The sequence below is a fragment of the Diceros bicornis genome, chromosome 28 (genome assembly GCF_020826845.1).
Source record: "Diceros bicornis minor isolate mBicDic1 chromosome 28, mDicBic1.mat.cur, whole genome shotgun sequence".
NCBI classification, from domain to species: Eukaryota; Metazoa; Chordata; class Mammalia; order Perissodactyla; family Rhinocerotidae; genus Diceros; species Diceros bicornis.
Window position 1 is genome coordinate 14,229,221 of NC_080767.1, and position 18,690 is coordinate 14,247,910.

The window sequence follows — 18,690 nt, forward strand, 5'->3', positions numbered from 1 at the left end:
CCTTAAACGAAACACTAGAACAGATGGACCTAGTAGATATATACAGAGCATTCCATCCAAAAACTGAAGAATACACGTTCTTTTCAAATGCACATGAAACATTCTCCAGGATTGATCACATATTAGGCCACAAAACAAATCTCCATAAATTTAAGAAGATTGAAATAATACCAAGCATCTTTTCTGACCACAACGGTATGAAACTAGAAATCAACTATAGGAAGAAAATCAGAAAAGCCACAAATACGTGGAGATTAAACAAAATGCTACTGAACAACGACTGGGTTAACGAAGAAATCACAAAATACCTGGAAACAAGTGAAAATGAAAATACGACATGCCAGAATTTATGGGATACAGCAAAAGCAGTTCTAAGAGGGAAGTTTATAGCGATACAGGCCTATCTCAACAAACAAGAAAAATTTCAAACAATCTAACAATGCACCTAAAGGAACTGGAAAAAGAAGAACAAACAAAGCCCAAAATCAGTAGAAGAAGGGAAATAATAAAAATCAGAGCAGAAATAAATGAAATAGAGACCAAAAAAAATAGAAAAAATTAATAAAACCAAGATCTGGTTCTTTGAAAAGATCAACAAAATTGACAAACCTTTAGCTAGACTCACCAAGAAAAAAAGGGAGAAGGCACAAATAAGTAAAATCAGAAATGAAAGAGGAGAAATTACAACACACACCTCAGAAATACAAAAGATTATAAAAGAATACTATGAAAAGCTATATGCCAACCAATTCCACAACCTGGAAGAAATGGATAAATTCTTAGAATCACACAACCTTCCAAAACTGGATCAAGAAGTAGAGAATTTGAATAGACCAATCACCAGTAAGGACATCGAAACAGTAATCAAAAACCTCCCCAAAAATAAAACTCCAGGACCAGACGGCTTCCCTGGTGAATTCTACCAAATATTCAAAGAAGACTTAATACCTATCCTTCTCAAACCCTTCCAAAATATTGAGGAGGGGCGGAAGCTCTCTAACTCATTCTACAAAACTGGAATTACCCTGATACCAAAACCAGACAAGGACAACACAAAAAAAAGAAAATTACAGGCCAATATCACTGATGAACATCGATGCAAAAATCCTCAACAAAATACTAGCAAATCGCATACAACAATACGTTAAAAAGATTATACACCATGATCAAGCGAGATTTATTCCAGGGATGCAGGGATGGTTTAACATTCACAAATCAATCAACGTGATACACCACATTAATAAAGTGAAGAATAAAAATCACAGGATCATCTCAATAGATGCAGAGAAAGCATTTGACAAGACACAGCATCCATTTATGATGAAAACTCTGAATAAAATGGGAATAGAAGGAAAGTACCTCAACATAATAAAGACCATATATGAGAAACCCACAGCTAATATCATCCTCAATGGTGAAAAACTGAAAGCTATCCCTCTAAGAACAGGAACCAGACAAGGATGCCCACTGTCACCACTCCTATTTAACATAGTACTGGAAGTCCTAGACAGAGCAATCAGGCAAGAGAAAGAAATAAAAGGGATCCAAATTGGAAAGGAAGAAGTGAAACAGTCACTATTTGCAGATGACATGATTTTATATAGAGAAAACCCTAAAGAATCCACCAGAAACTTTGAGAAGTAATAAACGAATATGGTAAAGTTGCAGGATACAAAATCAACATACAAAAATAAGTTGCATTTCTGTACACTAACAACGAAGTAGCAGAAAGAGAAATTAAGAATACCATCCCATTTACAATTGCAACAAAAAGAATAAAATACCTAGGAATAAACTTAACCAAAGAGGTGAAAGATCTGTACACCGAAAACTATAAAACATTGCTGAAAGAAACTGAAGAAGACACAAAGAAATGGAAAGATATTCCGTGCTCTTGGATGGGAAGAATTAACATAGTTAAGATGTTTAGGAAGCTAAAGCCATCTATAGATTCAATGCAATCCCTATCAAAGTTCCAACAACATTTTTCACAGAAATAGAACAAAGAATCCTAAAATTTATATGGAACAACAAAAGACCCCAAATAGCTAAAGGAATCCTGAGAAAAAAGAACAAAGCTGGAGGTATCACACTCCCTGATTTCAAAATATACTACAAAGCTATAGTAACCAAAACAGCATGGTACTGGCACAAAAACAGACACACAGATCAATGGAATAGAATCGAAAGCCCAGAAATAAACCCACATATCTATGGACAGCTAATCTTTGACAAAGGAGCCAAGAACATACAATGGAGAAAAGAAAGTCTCTTCAACAAATGGTGTTGGGAAAACTGGATAGCCATATGCAAAAAAATGAAAGTAGACCCTTACCTTACACCATACACAAAAATTAACTCCAAATGGATTAAAGACTTGAATGTAAGACCTGAAACTGTGAAACTTCTAGAAGAAAACATAGGCAGTACGCTCTTTGACATCGGTCTTAGCAACATCTTTTCAAACACCACGTCTGACCGGGCAAGAGAAACAATAGAAAAAATAAACAAATGGGACTACATCAAACTAAAAAGCATCTGTACAGCAAAGGAAACCATCAACAAAACGAAAAGACAACCTAACAATTGGGAGAAGATATTTGCAAACCATACTTCTGATAAGGGCTTAATCTCCAAAATATATAAAGAACTCATGCATCTCAACAACAAAAGAACTTTAAAAAATGGGCAAAAGACCTGAACAGACATTTCTCCAAAGAAGAAATACAGATGGCCAACAGACACATGAAAAGATGTTCAAAATCACTAACTATCAGGGAAATGCAAATCAAAACTACAACGAGATATCACCTCACGCCCGTCAGAATGGCTATAATTAACAAGACAGGAAACAACATGTGTTGGAGAGGATGTGGAGAGAAGGGAACTCTCATACACTGCTGGTGGGAGTGCAAACTGGTACAGCCACTATGGAAAACAGTATGGAGATTCCTCAAAACTCAAGGGTAGAACTACCATATGATCCAGCTATTCCACTGTTGGGTATTTATCCAAAGAACTTGAAAACACCAATTTGTAAAGGTACATGCACCCCTGTGTTCATTGCAGCCCTATTCACAATAGCCAAGACTTGGAAGCAATCTAAGTGCCCATCAAGGGACGAATGGATAAAGAAGATGTGGTATATACACACAATGGAATACTACTCAGCCATAAGAAACGATGAAATCCAGGCATTTGTGACAACATGGATGGACATTGAGGGTATAATGCAAAGTGAAATAAGTTAGAGGGAGAAGGTCAAATACCATATGATTTCCCTCATTAAGTAGTAGATAATAACAACAATAAACAAACACATAGGGACAGAGATTGGATTGGTGGTTACCAGAGGGGAAGGGGGGAGGGAGGAGGGTGAAAGGGATAATTTAGTACATGTGTGTGGTGATGGGTTGTAATTAGTATTTGGGTGGTGAACATGATGTAATCTATGCAGAAATAGAAGTACAAGATGTACACCTGAAATTTTTACAATGTTATAAACCAATGTTACTGCAATAAACAAAAAATTTAAAAAAAAAATCACGTTTCCTTACAATTTACTCTGTATGTTTATTTATTTGTAAAATACATAGATGTTCTACTGTACCATTATGTCATGCACATTATAAAATGTTTACAAAAATAGAAATCAAAAAAGATGGGATAAAGATAAAATATAAAAAAAAAGAGCTAACGGGGGCAAAGAAGAAAACAAGGGTAGGTCACAAATTCATTTATTCATTAATTCAGCAACTATTTACTGAGTGCCTACTCTGAGCCAGGTCCAGTTTTTATACTTAGGATCCATCTGTGAATAACGAGGGAAAAAACTCCTGCCTCTGTTAAACTTATAGCAGGAGGGAAACAAACAAGAGACAATGACTAAAATAAAGAGGAAAATAATAGAGGATGTTAGAAACCACATGAAATCAGGACTGAGGCATAAATGAGGACTGAACATACGCATCTAATTTTGCTCCCTCCTGAAACCCATGAAAAGTACACTCAAGTTTTTTTGTTTTGTTTTTTCGTTTTGTTTAATGTTTTTTAAATTGCGGAGAAGACGAGTGACATCAGAGTGATAATATTTTGAAGGCTGCAAAGTGGATGGACTAGTGGTCATTTCCATAGCAGATCAGATAGAGCCAAACCCTAAGCCAGAAACTAAGAGAGCTGAGCAACAACCAGATTTCCAGCACAGAGGAACTCACTATACCAGGTCCTTCTAGAATCAGGGGTGAAGGGTGTGCTGCTAAAATAAGGAGGATTAGGATTAGGTCAAAAATGGATAATAAACAGAGTCCCTCACTCCCTCCCTCATTCCATGACATTGGTCAATTGTCCCTAACCTACCTCAACAAAAAGTTTATTCTCCAGAAAGGATAAAACAATGGCTTTCTGGACTGAGGGACAATGTGCACAGTTGAGAGCATGAGTACTGTATCTTTCCAGAGAGAAAAAAACTATTGTTAACCTAAAAAAATAAAACAGCCAGTTATTGTACCAGTAAAATGGATTTATTCAGGAACAGCAACAAATTGCAGTTCAGGACAAGAAGGCTATAGCAAAAGCCATAGGCAAGTCCAGCAAGCAAAGGAGAGGAACATTATTTTATAGCGAAATAGGAGGAAGTTGGAAGGCGTTGTTTTGAACACAAGTCCATTGGTGGAAAGTGAGGGTTCAGGGTGATGACAGTTTCTCATTAGCTGAGTTGCTGGGGGAGTCAATTTCCTGTTGGAGATGTAATGTACATCTTCTCCTGTTGGGGGGGGGGTTGTAATTGACATTCTTCCTGTTGACAACTTCTTTCTGTTGAGGTCTGTAATTGACAATATTTCCTGTAATTGACCTCAAGAGGGACTATGTGAGAGCTCCCCCTTCTGGCCTCCTGACTCCATTTTAAATAAGGTTTCCCTTTGCTAATTTTCACATTTTCCCCCTTTGTCAAGATCTTTCTTCAAAAGCATTGCTGATTAAGAGTCAGATTTTTCCAGATTCAGTGGCCTTGTGTTCCTCGATGCCAGGAAGGACCTTTCCTGGGTGTCATGTCCCACATCAGAGGGAAAGTGCACAGATTGGAAACCTATTGAGGTCACATTCATGTAACAAGGAGAAGTAGGAGGGACTCGCAGGCACTACGTACCTCAAGTCCATATTTTATCAAGATTGTAAGCACTGGAGATCATCTTGAAGAGGTAAATTAGCATGAAAGCTTCGACAGATGACTTAAAAATAATTATACAAAACAGAATTAAAAGTAAAGTACACTCAAACTGAGAGCATGAAGACAGTGCAGGAATAAAGATGAAGCAACAGCAGAACTTATAAAAATGTATTTAAACAGTATTGTTATCTCAAAAGAACGGTTTGGAACTAAATGTCAACCAATAATACAGTCTGTAGCGTTGTAAATCCAGACACCATGAAATTGGATAAGAATCCAGAGTCAGTAATAGTCCAAACGAAAGAAAAATTTCTGTGAATTCTGAACCTTCTAACTCTTCAGAAAAAGCAAATGAAAAGATTAATTTGTCATGGGATTATGATGAGGTTGTTTCCAAAAGGGCATAATGAAAAGAAGAGGTTTCCCCCCTTTGCAGGGGCCTGGGAATGTGGACAATGGCACTGCCCCTCCACAAAAGAGAGAGAGAAGAAGCAACAGCTAGAAAAAGGCACCCAGGCCTGGTTCAGTCACCCTGGGAAAGCTGTCCACCTCAGCTGTTCACTGCCTCTCCTCCCAGTCAACTTGGCCTGGAAGTCTCCAGCGTTTTTTCAGGACCAGATGTCAGGTGGAGTCTTCTTTAGTGGTGAGATGTGTACCCAAGGTTCAAATCCCTGAAGTTTGGCTGCCATCTGGGTAGTGAGGAGGACCTGGTATAGTCCCTTTCCAAGAGATTCAAGGGCAGTAAGAAAATTGGAAACATTAGTTTGAAGAGTCATAGCCAAATATTTAAGGAAACTAGAAGAATTTTGGATCCAATACAGCTTATAGGTGTATAACAAAACCTTAAGGATAATTAATAGGACTAAAATTTAATATCCACAAAGGCACAAACATTTTTTTCTCTCCATGATTATCCAATTTTTATCAAAGACAATCATAGTAAATATCTGAGTCTATGTATATCTCTCTTGAATATGACATTCCAGCCAAAGTCTTGATAATATAGCAAATATTTCCAAGTGTGTCCTGGTATAAGGAGAACAGATTCTCATTGAATTTATGCAAATACATATATTGTCTTGAAAGGAATACTTAAGAGCTTTCAAATTCTGAAGGGATCAGATGGGAACAAAAAGATATATGTTTCAACCCTTGTTGTAAAGATATATTTTCTCAAAGGAGAGGAGAAAAGGGGGTCCTTTAAATCCAGCTCAGTGTGATGGCCTTAAAGTTATCATACACCTGCATTTTATAATATGTGTCAGGATATTCTCCATCAATTTCTTTGAAGATAAAACATATTTGCAAAAATACCAGAATAGAATAACTGTCTGTAAATAACAAAAGACTTAAAAATAGGAATGGTTAAAGATCTGATTAAGGTTCATTATAACAGAATTTACAAGTAAATTTAGTCATTTCTGTGACATATATTTTAAAATTGTGAGTGGTAACAATATACCAAAACATATCAGAATTTTAGGAATTTTCATACAATCTCTAGAACATTTATTTTAATAATATTCACCTATATAATATAATCTAAGAAGGTTTATCATCATTCACTTGGCAATGCTTCCCATATAATTTGACATATCAAATAAGCCTCATTAGTTTAACATCTCCCTTTTTATAAGAAGAGAGAACAAATCCTTTGAGACGTCCCAGGGGCCCTCTGGAAATTCCCAAAGTCACTTTCACGTCAAAAAGACTTTATTTAGAATTTGATTTGGGGAAAGTTTGTCAAAAATATCAAAAAGTTTTGGACATTTGACCAAATAGTATCACAGAAAATTATGAAACAATACTTATCTAAGTAACTAAAGTGACAAAAAGATTTCAAAGACAAATATAGAAGGTTATATAGCTGCAAAAACCTTAAGCTCTTCTTAATAGAAAAGACTCAACTTTTTACATAAATTACAGGAAAAAATTTTGACAAAACACAAAAAGGTAATGAAAAACCTTTCATAATCTTTTGTCAGGATCAGATCAATAGTCCAAGCAAGCTTTGTACCCTTAGCAGATGAGAGAAAATTAAGTTCCAGTTTTATATAAGTACACTATTGATATTAAAGCTAATCTTAAAATGCTTATAGCAATTTTATTTAATCTAATTCAGCTTGATCACATATAAAATTCCTTTTCAAAGATTCCTGCTTCACAAAAATTCTAAAATTTTCTTTTTTTTCTTCAACACAATGTATTACCATACCTCGTACCTTTTCTAACCAAACACACATCTTACTTACCTTGCATACAGAGATGTTTCTCTTATAATTCCTAAAAATATATTTCCTTCATAGTAAATTTTCCAATGTGACACAAAGAATATTTCCCAATAGATCCAAATATCTTTAGTTGCTTTGTAAAGGAAGCCAAAAGTGGATAAACTTATTTGGAAATGATTTAGACATTCAATGAGTTCCCATTATTTAATTTAACCTAAAAAGATTTGCGGAAGCTATTTAAAAGGTTCACATAAACTTTTATCCCATTTACATCCACTTAATTTACTTGTTTTCAATAAGTATGTTTAGAATTCTTATGAAAATTTCACCATATCAAGTTATTTGTTTTGCTGGCAAATTTTGTTACAGAGATAATATGAACTTATTTGATTTTCAGCAAACCTAGGTAGAATAAAAGTATTATACTTAATGTTGGTAACTCTAAAGACATGTCTGTATTAATTAAACCAACAAACTTGTACTGGCTTTACTACCAAATATTTTCCCAGATCCTGTGAATCTGATCTATTATATTTCTGAAAATTTAATTTATGTAAGCACTTAGGTTTTTTGTCAATTAAATAGTGCTATTTTTATAAATTAATTTTGGAAATACTGTCCAGAGGTAGAAAAATATCACATACATACATGGAGATACATAACATACAGATAGACATTGAGATCTTATAGCCTTGTGCAAAACTCAAAAAGAATAGTTGGATCTAAATTGTGTTTCTGGCAGATTAAGTTAAAGTTACCTGCTCAGATGGTCAGTTTTTTTTCCTTTCTGTAAGGACCCTTGTAGCTGTCTTTTTGGAGTCATTTTATCTTTTAGAAACTTCTGTATACCAATAAAAGAATGCGTTCTAATGTCTCTGAGAGGTTTGAGTTTATACCTTTTAAAGGTGCCCCTAAGATGAATTTATCTAAGTCAAAGATTCCCTAGGATGGCCATTACAATTTCAAATTATTTAAAAATTTACTCATTTTTTTCAGAAAGGTACAAGATCCTGGTCCAAACCTATCTTGCCTTTGGATTCCCTAAAATGCCTTAAGTATGAGGGGCCCTGTTTTCCAATAGCAGTTCCAAAATTCTGGGAATCATGTGTTTCCCCCCTTTTTGAGCAGAATGGGTTATTTACCAGGAAACTTCAATACACAGAAACAGACACTAGGACAGGACAAACAGAAATAGAAAACAAATGTACACAATAAAATTGGAGGGCTCAGAACACAGAAAAAAAAGAGCAGGGAACCAGGAATATACTACAGGGGTGAGCCGAGACCCAGATTTGGTTTTGCAAAATGTCTAGCAGATTCTCATAACCTAAGTCCTCACAGTAAGTTTTGGATATTTTGTTTTCATCAGCAGCAAAAGGAAAATTAGTCTTGGTTCATTAGCAGGAGAATTTGCAGTTGCCAAGGATGGTGCAAGAAGTGGGGCTCTTAATTTTGGGGGGGAGGGGAAAGAGAGTCCTCAGAAGCCTTTTTGTCTTTCTTTAATTGCTTGTTTGCCTCAGTTAATTTAGAAATTGTATTTTGCAGGGAGGAAATTTTAGACTCCTGATAACATTGGAAGCCTCAAAATACCAATCAAAATAGGCATCCCATTCAGTTTCGACAATTTTAGAGCCATGGCTGTCCAATTCAGTTTTAAGAAAAGTAAGTTTGAGGAGTTCAAAAGTTCCCCATAATGGCCGTTGGTGTTCTAAATTACTTTTGGTTCAGTTGGTCCATTTAGTTAGAAATGCATATGAAGATAGACCATAAACATAAAAACGGCCAGGGTCACTGAAGCAGGGGGTGCCCTTAAAGCATTTAGATGACTGGAATCCCATGTCTCAGAGGTTTTCGTTTTGCTTTGTTTTGTTTTTTAAGCAAAAGAAAACTTTCTAAACAGCCAGCAGGCCAAATACCAGCACAAATACCAGTGGGAATAGCCCAATTCCAAAAAGAGTCAGGCCAAAGGCTGAACGGCATAGTTCCAATAGGAACTGCCTGATTCCAAAAGGAATTGGATGAAAGGCCAAACAAGTACTTGCAGAAAGGACAAAAGCCTTTATACAGAAAGGATGAAGCCTTTATAAAACAGATCCTGAATAAAGCCTGGAGGGCAGAGCTCGAATCCAGGATAAAACTTACCCTCAAACTCCAGGGTCGGCAAGAAAGCAGTATGCTCAATGGGCTCTGTGTGTGGGTACTGGCACCTGTTTGCTCACCAGCCTCAGAGTTGTTAGGGGTCCTCTCTGGACTCCACTTCTCTGACCCCAAATTATGTTAACCTAACAAAATAAAACAGCCAAAATAGTAAAATGAGTTTATTCAGGAACAGCAAAGAATTGCAATTCAGGACAAGCAAGTTATAAAAAAGCAGGCTATAAAAACCAGAGGCAAGTTCAGCAAGCAAAGGAGAGGAAGGTTAGTTTATAGAGAAAAAGGAGAAAGTTGGAAGGCATTGTTTTGAACACAAGTCCATTGGTGGAAAGTGAGGGTTCAGGGTGGTGATGGTTTCTCATTAGCTGAGTTGCTGGGGTAGTTGATTTCTCATCACGGATGCAATGTACATCTTTTCCTGTTGGGGTCTGCAATGGACATCCTTCCTGTTGATGACTTCTTTCTGTTGGGGTCTGTGATTGACAATCTTTCCTACAATTGACCTTAATACCCAAGTGGTACTGCATGAGAGCTCCCATTCTGGCCTCCTGACTCCATTTTAAATGAAGTTTCCCTTTACTAAGGGATCAAGAATCAGAATGGCTTCTGCCTTCACACCAGCAGTACCTTCAAATTCAGAAGGAAGATGATTTCCAATAAGTTCCTAGAATTTCATACCCCACTGTGTTAATGTTATGTGTCAACTTGACTGGGCCATGGGGTGCCCAGTTGTTCAGCCAAATATTATTCTGGGTGTGTCTGTAAGGGTGTTTCTGAATGAGATTAATATTTGAATCTGTAGACCTAGTAAAGCAGATTGTCTTCCTAATGTAGGCAGGCCTCATCCAATCAGTTGAAGCCTGAAAAGAACAAAGGCTGAGTTAGAGAGAACTCCTCCTGCCTGAGTGCCTTCAAGCTGGGACATTGGGTTTTTTTCTGACAGTCCTTCCTGTACTTGCTGTATCTTGACCTTACACTGAGAAAATTCCCTCTTCTCTCTTCATGCCTTGCTGCTTGGGTTGGCTGAGGACACTCATTTCACTCCACGTAAATATTCTGCTTTGGCCTCTTCCTAAGAGTGGGAAGTGAGCCACAGTGAGAGCTTAGAAGCAGAAAACATAAAGCAACCCATTGTCTCTGATGGTATTTCTGCCAGATATCTGGTACCTGGCCACAATACAGCCCTGCCTGACCGACCAGAAGAGGCTATTAAAACCATCAGCTTATACTCTCAGATGAGTTTTCCCCGAAATAGTGGCAACTTTTCCCTTTCTTTAAAAAGCTAGTTTGTAATTGTTATTCAGTTTTTCAAAGTGGAACAATGCATGGGACACTGATACATTTATAGGTGGTGAAACTATGAAGGAAATCAACAGAATATATTTTTGTTTTCTATTGCTGTGTTACAAACTACTACAAAATTAGCAGGTTAAAACAACGCCCAATTATTACCTAACAGTTCTGTAAGTGAGAAGTCTGGGTGGGCTTGGCTGGGCTCTGAGAAAAAATCCACTTCTAAGCTCATTCAGGTTGTTGGAGGAATTCAGTTCCTTGGGGTTGTTGGACTGTGGTCCCTATCTCCTTCTGGCTGTTGGCAGGGGTCATTCTAGGCTTCTTGTGCCAGTTCTCTGGTGCTTGCTTGTGGCCCCTTCCATCCATGGAATCCCTCCATGCTTCAAATCTGACTTCTCCTTTTGCTACTTAAGCCTGAGAAAACTCTGCTGATAAAGGGCTAATCTGATTGGGTCAGGCCCACCTGGATAATCTTCTAATCTTGAGGTGAACTGATCCTAGACTCGAACTACATTGACAAAATCCCTTCACAGCAGCACCTAGGTCAGTGTTTGACAGAATCACCACAGGACGGGAATCAGGGAGTGAGATGGGGATCATTAAGATTCTGCCTAGATGAAAGGGATTTCCATGAATGTCAGAATAGTGGTCACCTCTGGAAGAGAGGGAAGAAGGGACTATAATTGGGGAGAGAAATAAGAGGTGCATCTAAGGTACTGGAACATTCTAATTCTTAACCTTGGGGGGGTACATCATCTGTATTTTATTATTTTCCTTAAATATTGCACATATACTTTTTACACTCTTCTGCACATATATTTCACAGGAAGAAAAAACAGATGCAAGGCATACTGATTTATGACCAAAAATGTGGCATATATTTGATTCTAAGATTTGTAGAAGCCAATGCACAAGGCAAGCGTGTTTCATTCATGGAAGAAGTGGGAGGAATCACCCAAGTCTTTTATTTGTTCCTGACACTGGGCAAGCTCCTCTCGTACACCAAAGATATCTGTGGAACGAGAGCTCGACATATGTGCCAACCACCATCCCCAGCATTAGTCTTAAATGAGAAGAGAAAAACTAGAATGTGGTTAAGAAATCATAGTGTGTCAGAAAACAGTGGTCCAGGTTTAACATGCCTCTGGCTGCTGCCTGGGCAGTCACAGCTCTCAGTCTGGATCTTGGAAGTGGAGGTTACCAGATCCCAATGGTAAACCAGCCATGCTCTCACAGAACTGCAGATACAGGATGCTCATCACAGGCACGTAAGAAAGACTTCAAACAATAGGACATCACTTCTGTGATCAACTGGCCTTTTTCAAGCCCACGGCTGCTATACCGGTGTAACTCTCAGAAGGCAGGACCAGATTCAGTTATTACTCTCCCAATGCCCTTTAAAGGCCTGGCCTAGGGTAGGAGCTCAGAATCCACTTGATGGGACACAAAGAATTAGGCAACCTTCTAGGTCACTTGCTTCTTTCCAACCCTGAGAGCCTGAATTTGGAAATGGCCAGGGGTACCGAGCTGCAAGGACTCGTCCTGTACGGTGGGTTTCATGTTTTCCAGGGTCTATCTGCTGAGAGTTCTCACTGATTGGGGGTTCATGTTGATTCTGGCAGGGCCAGGATGACTCTTCCTCTCTAATGCTTTCCTATAGCTAGCAGATGGGTACAAAGGGAGGGAGGGGAAGAAAGTATTTCTGGAGGGACTTCAGAATAATTGGATCTTGGGGACATAATCCCAGATGTATGAAAAGTTTCTAAACTTTGTCACTTCAATTTCTAAACTTTAAATCACTTCAGAGACTAGAATAATCCCAATAGCAGGGTGGGATTTAAACGGTTTTATATATGCAATGGACGGCCCCTTGTGGCTTTTACCCAAATACAGAACAAAGACAAGAAAAGTGAGCTTTCACCCATGTCAGGTGCTAACTGTGCTGGCTGCCACTTTCAGACCAGATTGGCTATGTTTGGCCTCTGGACTATTCCCAGACCACAGAGAAGTGATTTTCTTTATCAACTTATTTATGAAAAACGTAAGAGAGCACTGTTAAAAGAATATGTAAATTCTTGTGGGCCCAGCCCCATTCCTGGCTTCGTCCCTTGTGACTAAGTGGCATGGGGATAATTTGGCAGAAAGAGAAAAGGACCTCTCAGTGGTGTGGCAGAAAGTCCAAGAATGAGGAATTCACGAGATCATTTAGTCTCTGGGATGGAAGACCTCTAAAAACAATCCATTCCAGAGTGAGTATTAAGGAATGGAGGCCCAGAGAGGAAGAAGGACTTAATGATTCCCATACACTGAGTGACCAGCAAAGGCCAGTTCTTTTGGTTAGCGCTCCAGAGGAGATTGGCAGGTGAGTGAAGGAATGAATGAAGGACCAGCCTGGGGCCCTGTGGATTGTGAGAGAGAACCATAAAAGAGGAGGAAGGTAGTATCCATCAGTGCTTGGAGCAGGGAACGGTCATGAATTGAAGACGAAGATCACTTATTTCTACTAGTCCTATACCACAAAGGGGGGAAAACATACAAATGGAGTATAACACTTCTCATAAAATTGATTAAAATGAATCAGCCATACATGGTGTAACTTGAAGTAAATATGCGACGGCTATCTTGAATGTGATTAGAAAAATTAAATCCAGTCAGGTAACATGTCAAACATCTCTATGGGTGGCCAAACATGACAAAGGAGATACTGATCAAATTCTCTGCATTTTACTTAGAGCAACACGGAGAATCCCCCAGATTGCCTGAGCTGTTCTCCAGTTGCTCAGCAAAGTGAGTTTCCTCATTGGCTTTCTGCCACTTAAGGCATCAGGGAATCATGAAGTCGGCTTTCTGAGTTCCTGCAGATGACAGAGCAGATACACCATGGACAGGTCCAATCAGACCTCCCCCATGGTGGAGTTCATTCTCTTGGGCCTCTCAGCCCACCCAAGGCTGGAGAAAACATTCTTTGTGCTCATCCTGCTGATGTACTTGGTGATCTTACTGGGCAATGGGGTCCTCATCCTGGTGACCATCCTTGACTCTCGCCTACACATACCCATGTACTTCTTCCTGGGGAACCTCTCCTTCCTGGACATCTGCTACACAACCTCCTCAGTCCCTCTGGTCCTAGATGGCTTCCTCACTCCCAGGAAAACCATCTCCTTCTCAGCCTGTGCTGTACAGATGTTTCTCTCCTTCACCATGGCAGGGACAGAGTGTGTGCTTCTGAGCATGATGGCGTTTGATCGCTATGTGGCCATCTGCAATCCCCTTAGATACCCTATGGTCATGAGCAAGGCTGCCTACGTGCCCATGGCTGCCAGCTCCTGGGCTATTGGTGGTGCTGCTTCTGTGGTACATACATCCTTGACAACTCAGCTGCCCTTCTGTGGGGACAATGTCATCAACCACTTTACCTGTGAGATCCTGGCTGTCTTGAAGTTGGCCTGTACTGACATCTCCATCAATGTGATCAGTATGGGGGTAACAAATGTGATTTTCCTGGGGGTCCCAGTTCTGTTCATCTCTGTCTCTTATATCTTCATCATTGCTACCATCCTAAGGATCCCCTCAGCTGAGGGGAGGCAAAAGGCCTTCTCCACCTGCTCTGCCCACCTCACTGTGGTGATCATATTCTATGGGACTTTATTCTTCATGTACGGGAAGCCCAAGTCTAAGGACGCCCAAGGGGCAGACAAAGAGGACCTTTCAGACAAGCTCATCCCCCTCCTCTATGGAGTGCTGACCCCCATGCTCAACCCCATCATCTATAGCCTGAGGAACAAGGATGTGAAGGCTGCTGTGAGGAACCTGATGGCTCAGAAATACTTCAGCCAGTGATGTAGGGGATCATCTGTGGTTCTCATTCCTGTGTAAGAAAAGATTTCCAGTCATTACAGCTGCCATTCAAAAGCCAAGTCAAGTTAACTGGAATGGTCTCTCACCCTTAAGTCCATTTTCAGGGAATATTTAACTTTTCAGAGTGTGTCTCCTGAGTTTTGGCTATATGTCTGACAGCTTCAGCAGATGCCAGACAATAAATACTCTAGCCAAATGTATGAAGGCATCCCGAACACATGCTAAAACCAAGGAGACAGGAAAATCAGAGCAATCCAGATGGCCCTGACTGTGTCTAAGCTGTGGAGTCAGTACAGGGAAGAGAGATGGCTCTCCCAGAAACTTTGCCACCCCTACTGGATTCAACAGGAGAGTCAGGGGAACAGGAGGAAGTGGAACTTTCATTTGGGGTTTTTGTTTATTAGATTCAGTTTGTCTGAAGTGCTAAGAAGAGACAAAGATGAGTTCTCCACATAGAGAGTTTGGGTGGGAATAATCTATTTTGATAAACTGAATTTCTTTTTAGCTATGAGAAAACTATTTTTTATTGATGCACTGCACATTATGAAACACTGTTAGTAAATTAAATTAAATTCAAGAAGGTGTACAGAGCTTGAATTCGATATTTATCACTTATAGCAACTCCCAATAGAAAAACTAGTATTCTGGTAGATAATAACTCATATTCTGAAAAAAAAAATAGATAGGTAGGTGGATAGGGAGGGAGGGAGGAAAAGAGGGAGGGAGGGAAGGAGGGAGGGAGGAAGGAAGGAAGGAGATAGCAGTTAAATATGTTTGAAGACTTTGGGGCTACAGTTTGACAGATTTCTTTGCTCCAGGAATTCTCAGAGCCTTTAATATGCTAAGAGATAGAAAGCCTGTAGCATTTCCTGAACCTCCATAGTTCAGCACAATAAAAATTGGGAAGCATGTTCTTACCTATGACCTTGAGCAGGTTGCTTAGCTTCTCTCAGCCTAGTTCTTTGTCTTTTGTGTGTGTGTGTGTGAGGAAGATTAGCCCTGAGCTAACATCCATTGCCAAGCTTCCTCTTTTTTTGCTGAGGAAGATTGGCCTTGGGCTAACATGCATGCCCATCTTCCTCTACTCTATATGGGACACTGCCACAGCATGGCTTGACAAGCGGTGCATCGGTCTGCGCTCAGGATCTGAACCTGTGAACCCTGGCTTGCCAAAGCAGAGCGCAAAAACCTAACCACTACGCCACCGGGCTGGCGTCAGCCTATTTCTTCATATTTTAAAAACTAACCACTTGATTTTACTTGGATTAGATAAGATACCAGAAATGAGTGCTTTATAAATGGTAATTATTAGTAGTATTATGAATGCTGCACTGTGTTGTGTACCATGTAGAAAAGAGCAAGACATAGTTCCCGTCTAGAACAATAGACACAGAAGACAGATGAGCAATTCAGAGATGGCAGAGGATGGATAGAAGCAGTTTTATGGCAAGTTATATTAAATTTTGAGAATACTGGAAGCCACTTAAAAAGAGAATTTAGAAATTGAATGCAATTTTGAGAATAGATCTTGGAAAGCAAAAATTTAAGTTTTTTTATATTTATTAAAAATGAAATGCATAAGATAAAGATGCACATTTTGTTAATAAAATTTCACTTTCTTAGGTTAGTCAGTCGTGTTCCTGATTTCCACTGCACCAGTAGAGAAAGACTCTTGCTATTACAAATACACAAGAGTGACATCTAGTGGCCACTCAAGCAAAATTCAGATACATGCCCAGCCACGCAAAGCATTGTTAGAAGAGGCTTCACAGGTCTTCTCCTTCAACCCTATCTACGTGGTGCATGGAGTTCCTCTCCAATATCTCTGACCCCAGTCATCCAGCATCTGCTTGGACACCTCCAGTGACAAAGAATTCAAGACTTCTAGATTTGAGCCGTTTCATTCAGCCCTGCTAGCAAATTCTTCCTTGCCTTGTGCTAAAATATACTCTCCAGTATCTACTACCTTCCAGTCCTAATCCAGCTTTGTGCCTCTACATGAAATGCACCTAGGCTGTTTCCTTCTGAGATATGAAGATAGTTCTGGTGCCCTGAGCCTATTTCCCTCCAGCCTAGACAGCCCCAGTCCTTCCTCCTGTGCCTAAATCATTCAACATTACCCAACTAGCAGCTACTAATTGTGTCAAGAGTATCATCTAGTTTATTCCAGCAATAGAAAGAATGTGATATTTCTGAAAATACCTTGGGAATAATACTGATGCTGCTGAGGTAACTCTATTTTCCCAGGGTGACTGACATCAGTCTAGTGTAGAGAAACACTTGAACAAGGCCCCTTCTTGTTAGCTGTCCTCCACTCACTTCCTCTTCCTCTGAGTAATGGCAACCATATCCTTTTATATTCCAAATTACATGATCCTAACGTAGCTGTTAAGTTAGAAATTACATGATTTGTTTTCTCTAGGAACAATGGCTACATCTATCCCACCCTCCAACTTCACATTCCTTGCCTTTCCAAGTCAGTCACCTTTCTCTTGGCCCATGCTTTCAAACAGAATGAGAGGCATTAACAGCAACAAGAAGAGACAACAAGACTGGGCAAAGTTTTCATTGAGCTAGGTCATCAGTCTTTCTGAAAAATTATTGCTATGGTACCATACAATATAGGAACCCATTCCTAAAATCCTCCAAATGAAAATGATCAGAAGGGATAAACTCTTTTGGGGACCAGGAATACTCTCACATTATTGTACTTATTCAAACAAATACATTATTTCAAGTTCACAGTTCTGGGTCAGTGATTTTTTCAGGCTTTTATTCTAGTGACTGAATCCCCAATGAAATATTTAAGCTTAAATTCCAAAAATAAAGTGGATCTGATTTCGTGGAAGCAGAGCAGGGGTGGGGGCAGAATGGAGGTGGGAGACAGTGGAGGGAGTAGGGCTCTACCTGCTCAGCCTGCCCTTCATCTCCATCCCCCAGGGGTTCCCCAGTCCAGAGGCACCACCCAACTCAAATATGACACATACCACTATTGCCAAGAAAATTATAAATTCTATAGGAATATTCTTGCTCCACTCTTTGAAAAAAATCTGAAAATCTGGGGAGAAAATTATATTCTAAGAAAAAATAAATTAGCCATTAAAGAGATAGACAACCTAAAAACACCAATTACCTAAGAAATTAAGAAATTGTCAGTTACCACCTTAACATGTTCCAGGCCCACAGAGATGAATGTTATTAAATACTCAGGGGAAAAAAAGGCCTTAACACTGTTTGAATTATTTCAGGGCATAGAGCAAGAAAGATATATTCCAAATTCCTTCAACCAAGCCAGCATAACATTCACACTGCAACATGAAAAACAGGATAAAGAAGGTACAATGGAGAAAACCAGAGACCCACCTCACTCATGTATGAATGTGTACACATGTGTGTCTGTGTATATACGTATATAACAGAATTCAACAACACATTACAAGAATAATAAACGATATCCCAGTGGATTTATTTCAAAAATGTAAAAGTGAAACAATTTAAGAATATCTACTGAAATAATTCACCACACTCACACGTCAAGGGAAGAAAAAGTGATCATCTCAATAGATTCCCCAGAGTTATTTGAAAAAGTTAAAAATCAATTTCTGAGTTTTATAAAACTTCTAATAAAATAAGAAAGGGTATGTTCTTCTTTAACAAAATTTGTCTCTAATAAAAACGTCTGCATCATGCTGAATGATGAATGAGTAGGTCAAACCCATTACAATAGCAACCAGTGAATTAGAGAGCAGAAAGAAACATAAAGTGAAAATAGAAGAAAGTAGGGAATAATTACATTATTATTGATAACTTACTATTAATTTTATACCTGGACAAAACAGGAAAATCAATTGAAAAGCAATTTTCTTAAAAAAATAGAATTCAACAAAGAAGCTGGTTATGAAATTAACATGCAAAAATCAAGTTTTTCATACAAATAATAACCAGGAGAAAATATAATGGGGGGAGAAAGAATTTATCTATAATAGC

At 38.8% G+C, this 18,690-nt stretch overlaps 1 protein-coding gene and 1 long non-coding RNA gene across 2 annotated transcripts in view; one reads left to right on the forward strand and one right to left on the reverse strand.

The window, feature by feature from the left end:
* Positions 1-4,499: 4,499 nt before the first annotated feature.
* Positions 4,500-18,690, reverse strand: part of LOC131393187 (uncharacterized) — a 91,636-nt gene continuing 77,445 nt past the window's right edge. The window contains exons 3-4 of the long non-coding RNA XR_009215891.1: positions 9,541-9,680; positions 4,500-5,886 (exon numbers count right to left, since the gene is read on the reverse strand). This is a non-coding gene — a long non-coding RNA (uncharacterized LOC131393187). The remainder of the gene's footprint in view (positions 5,887-9,540; positions 9,681-18,690) is intronic.
* LOC131393178 (olfactory receptor 2S2) lies at positions 13,726-14,687 on the forward strand. The gene has a single exon (XM_058523685.1). The coding sequence runs from the start codon at positions 13,726-13,728 to the stop codon at positions 14,683-14,685; it is 960 nt and encodes a 319-aa protein (XP_058379668.1). The 3' UTR covers positions 14,686-14,687.

Bases quoted from the DNA above. Each gene is read 5' to 3' on its own strand.
- LOC131393178 (XM_058523685.1), top strand. From the start codon at position 13,726: ATGGACAGGTCCAATCAGACCTCCCCCATGGTGGAGTTCATTCTCTTG.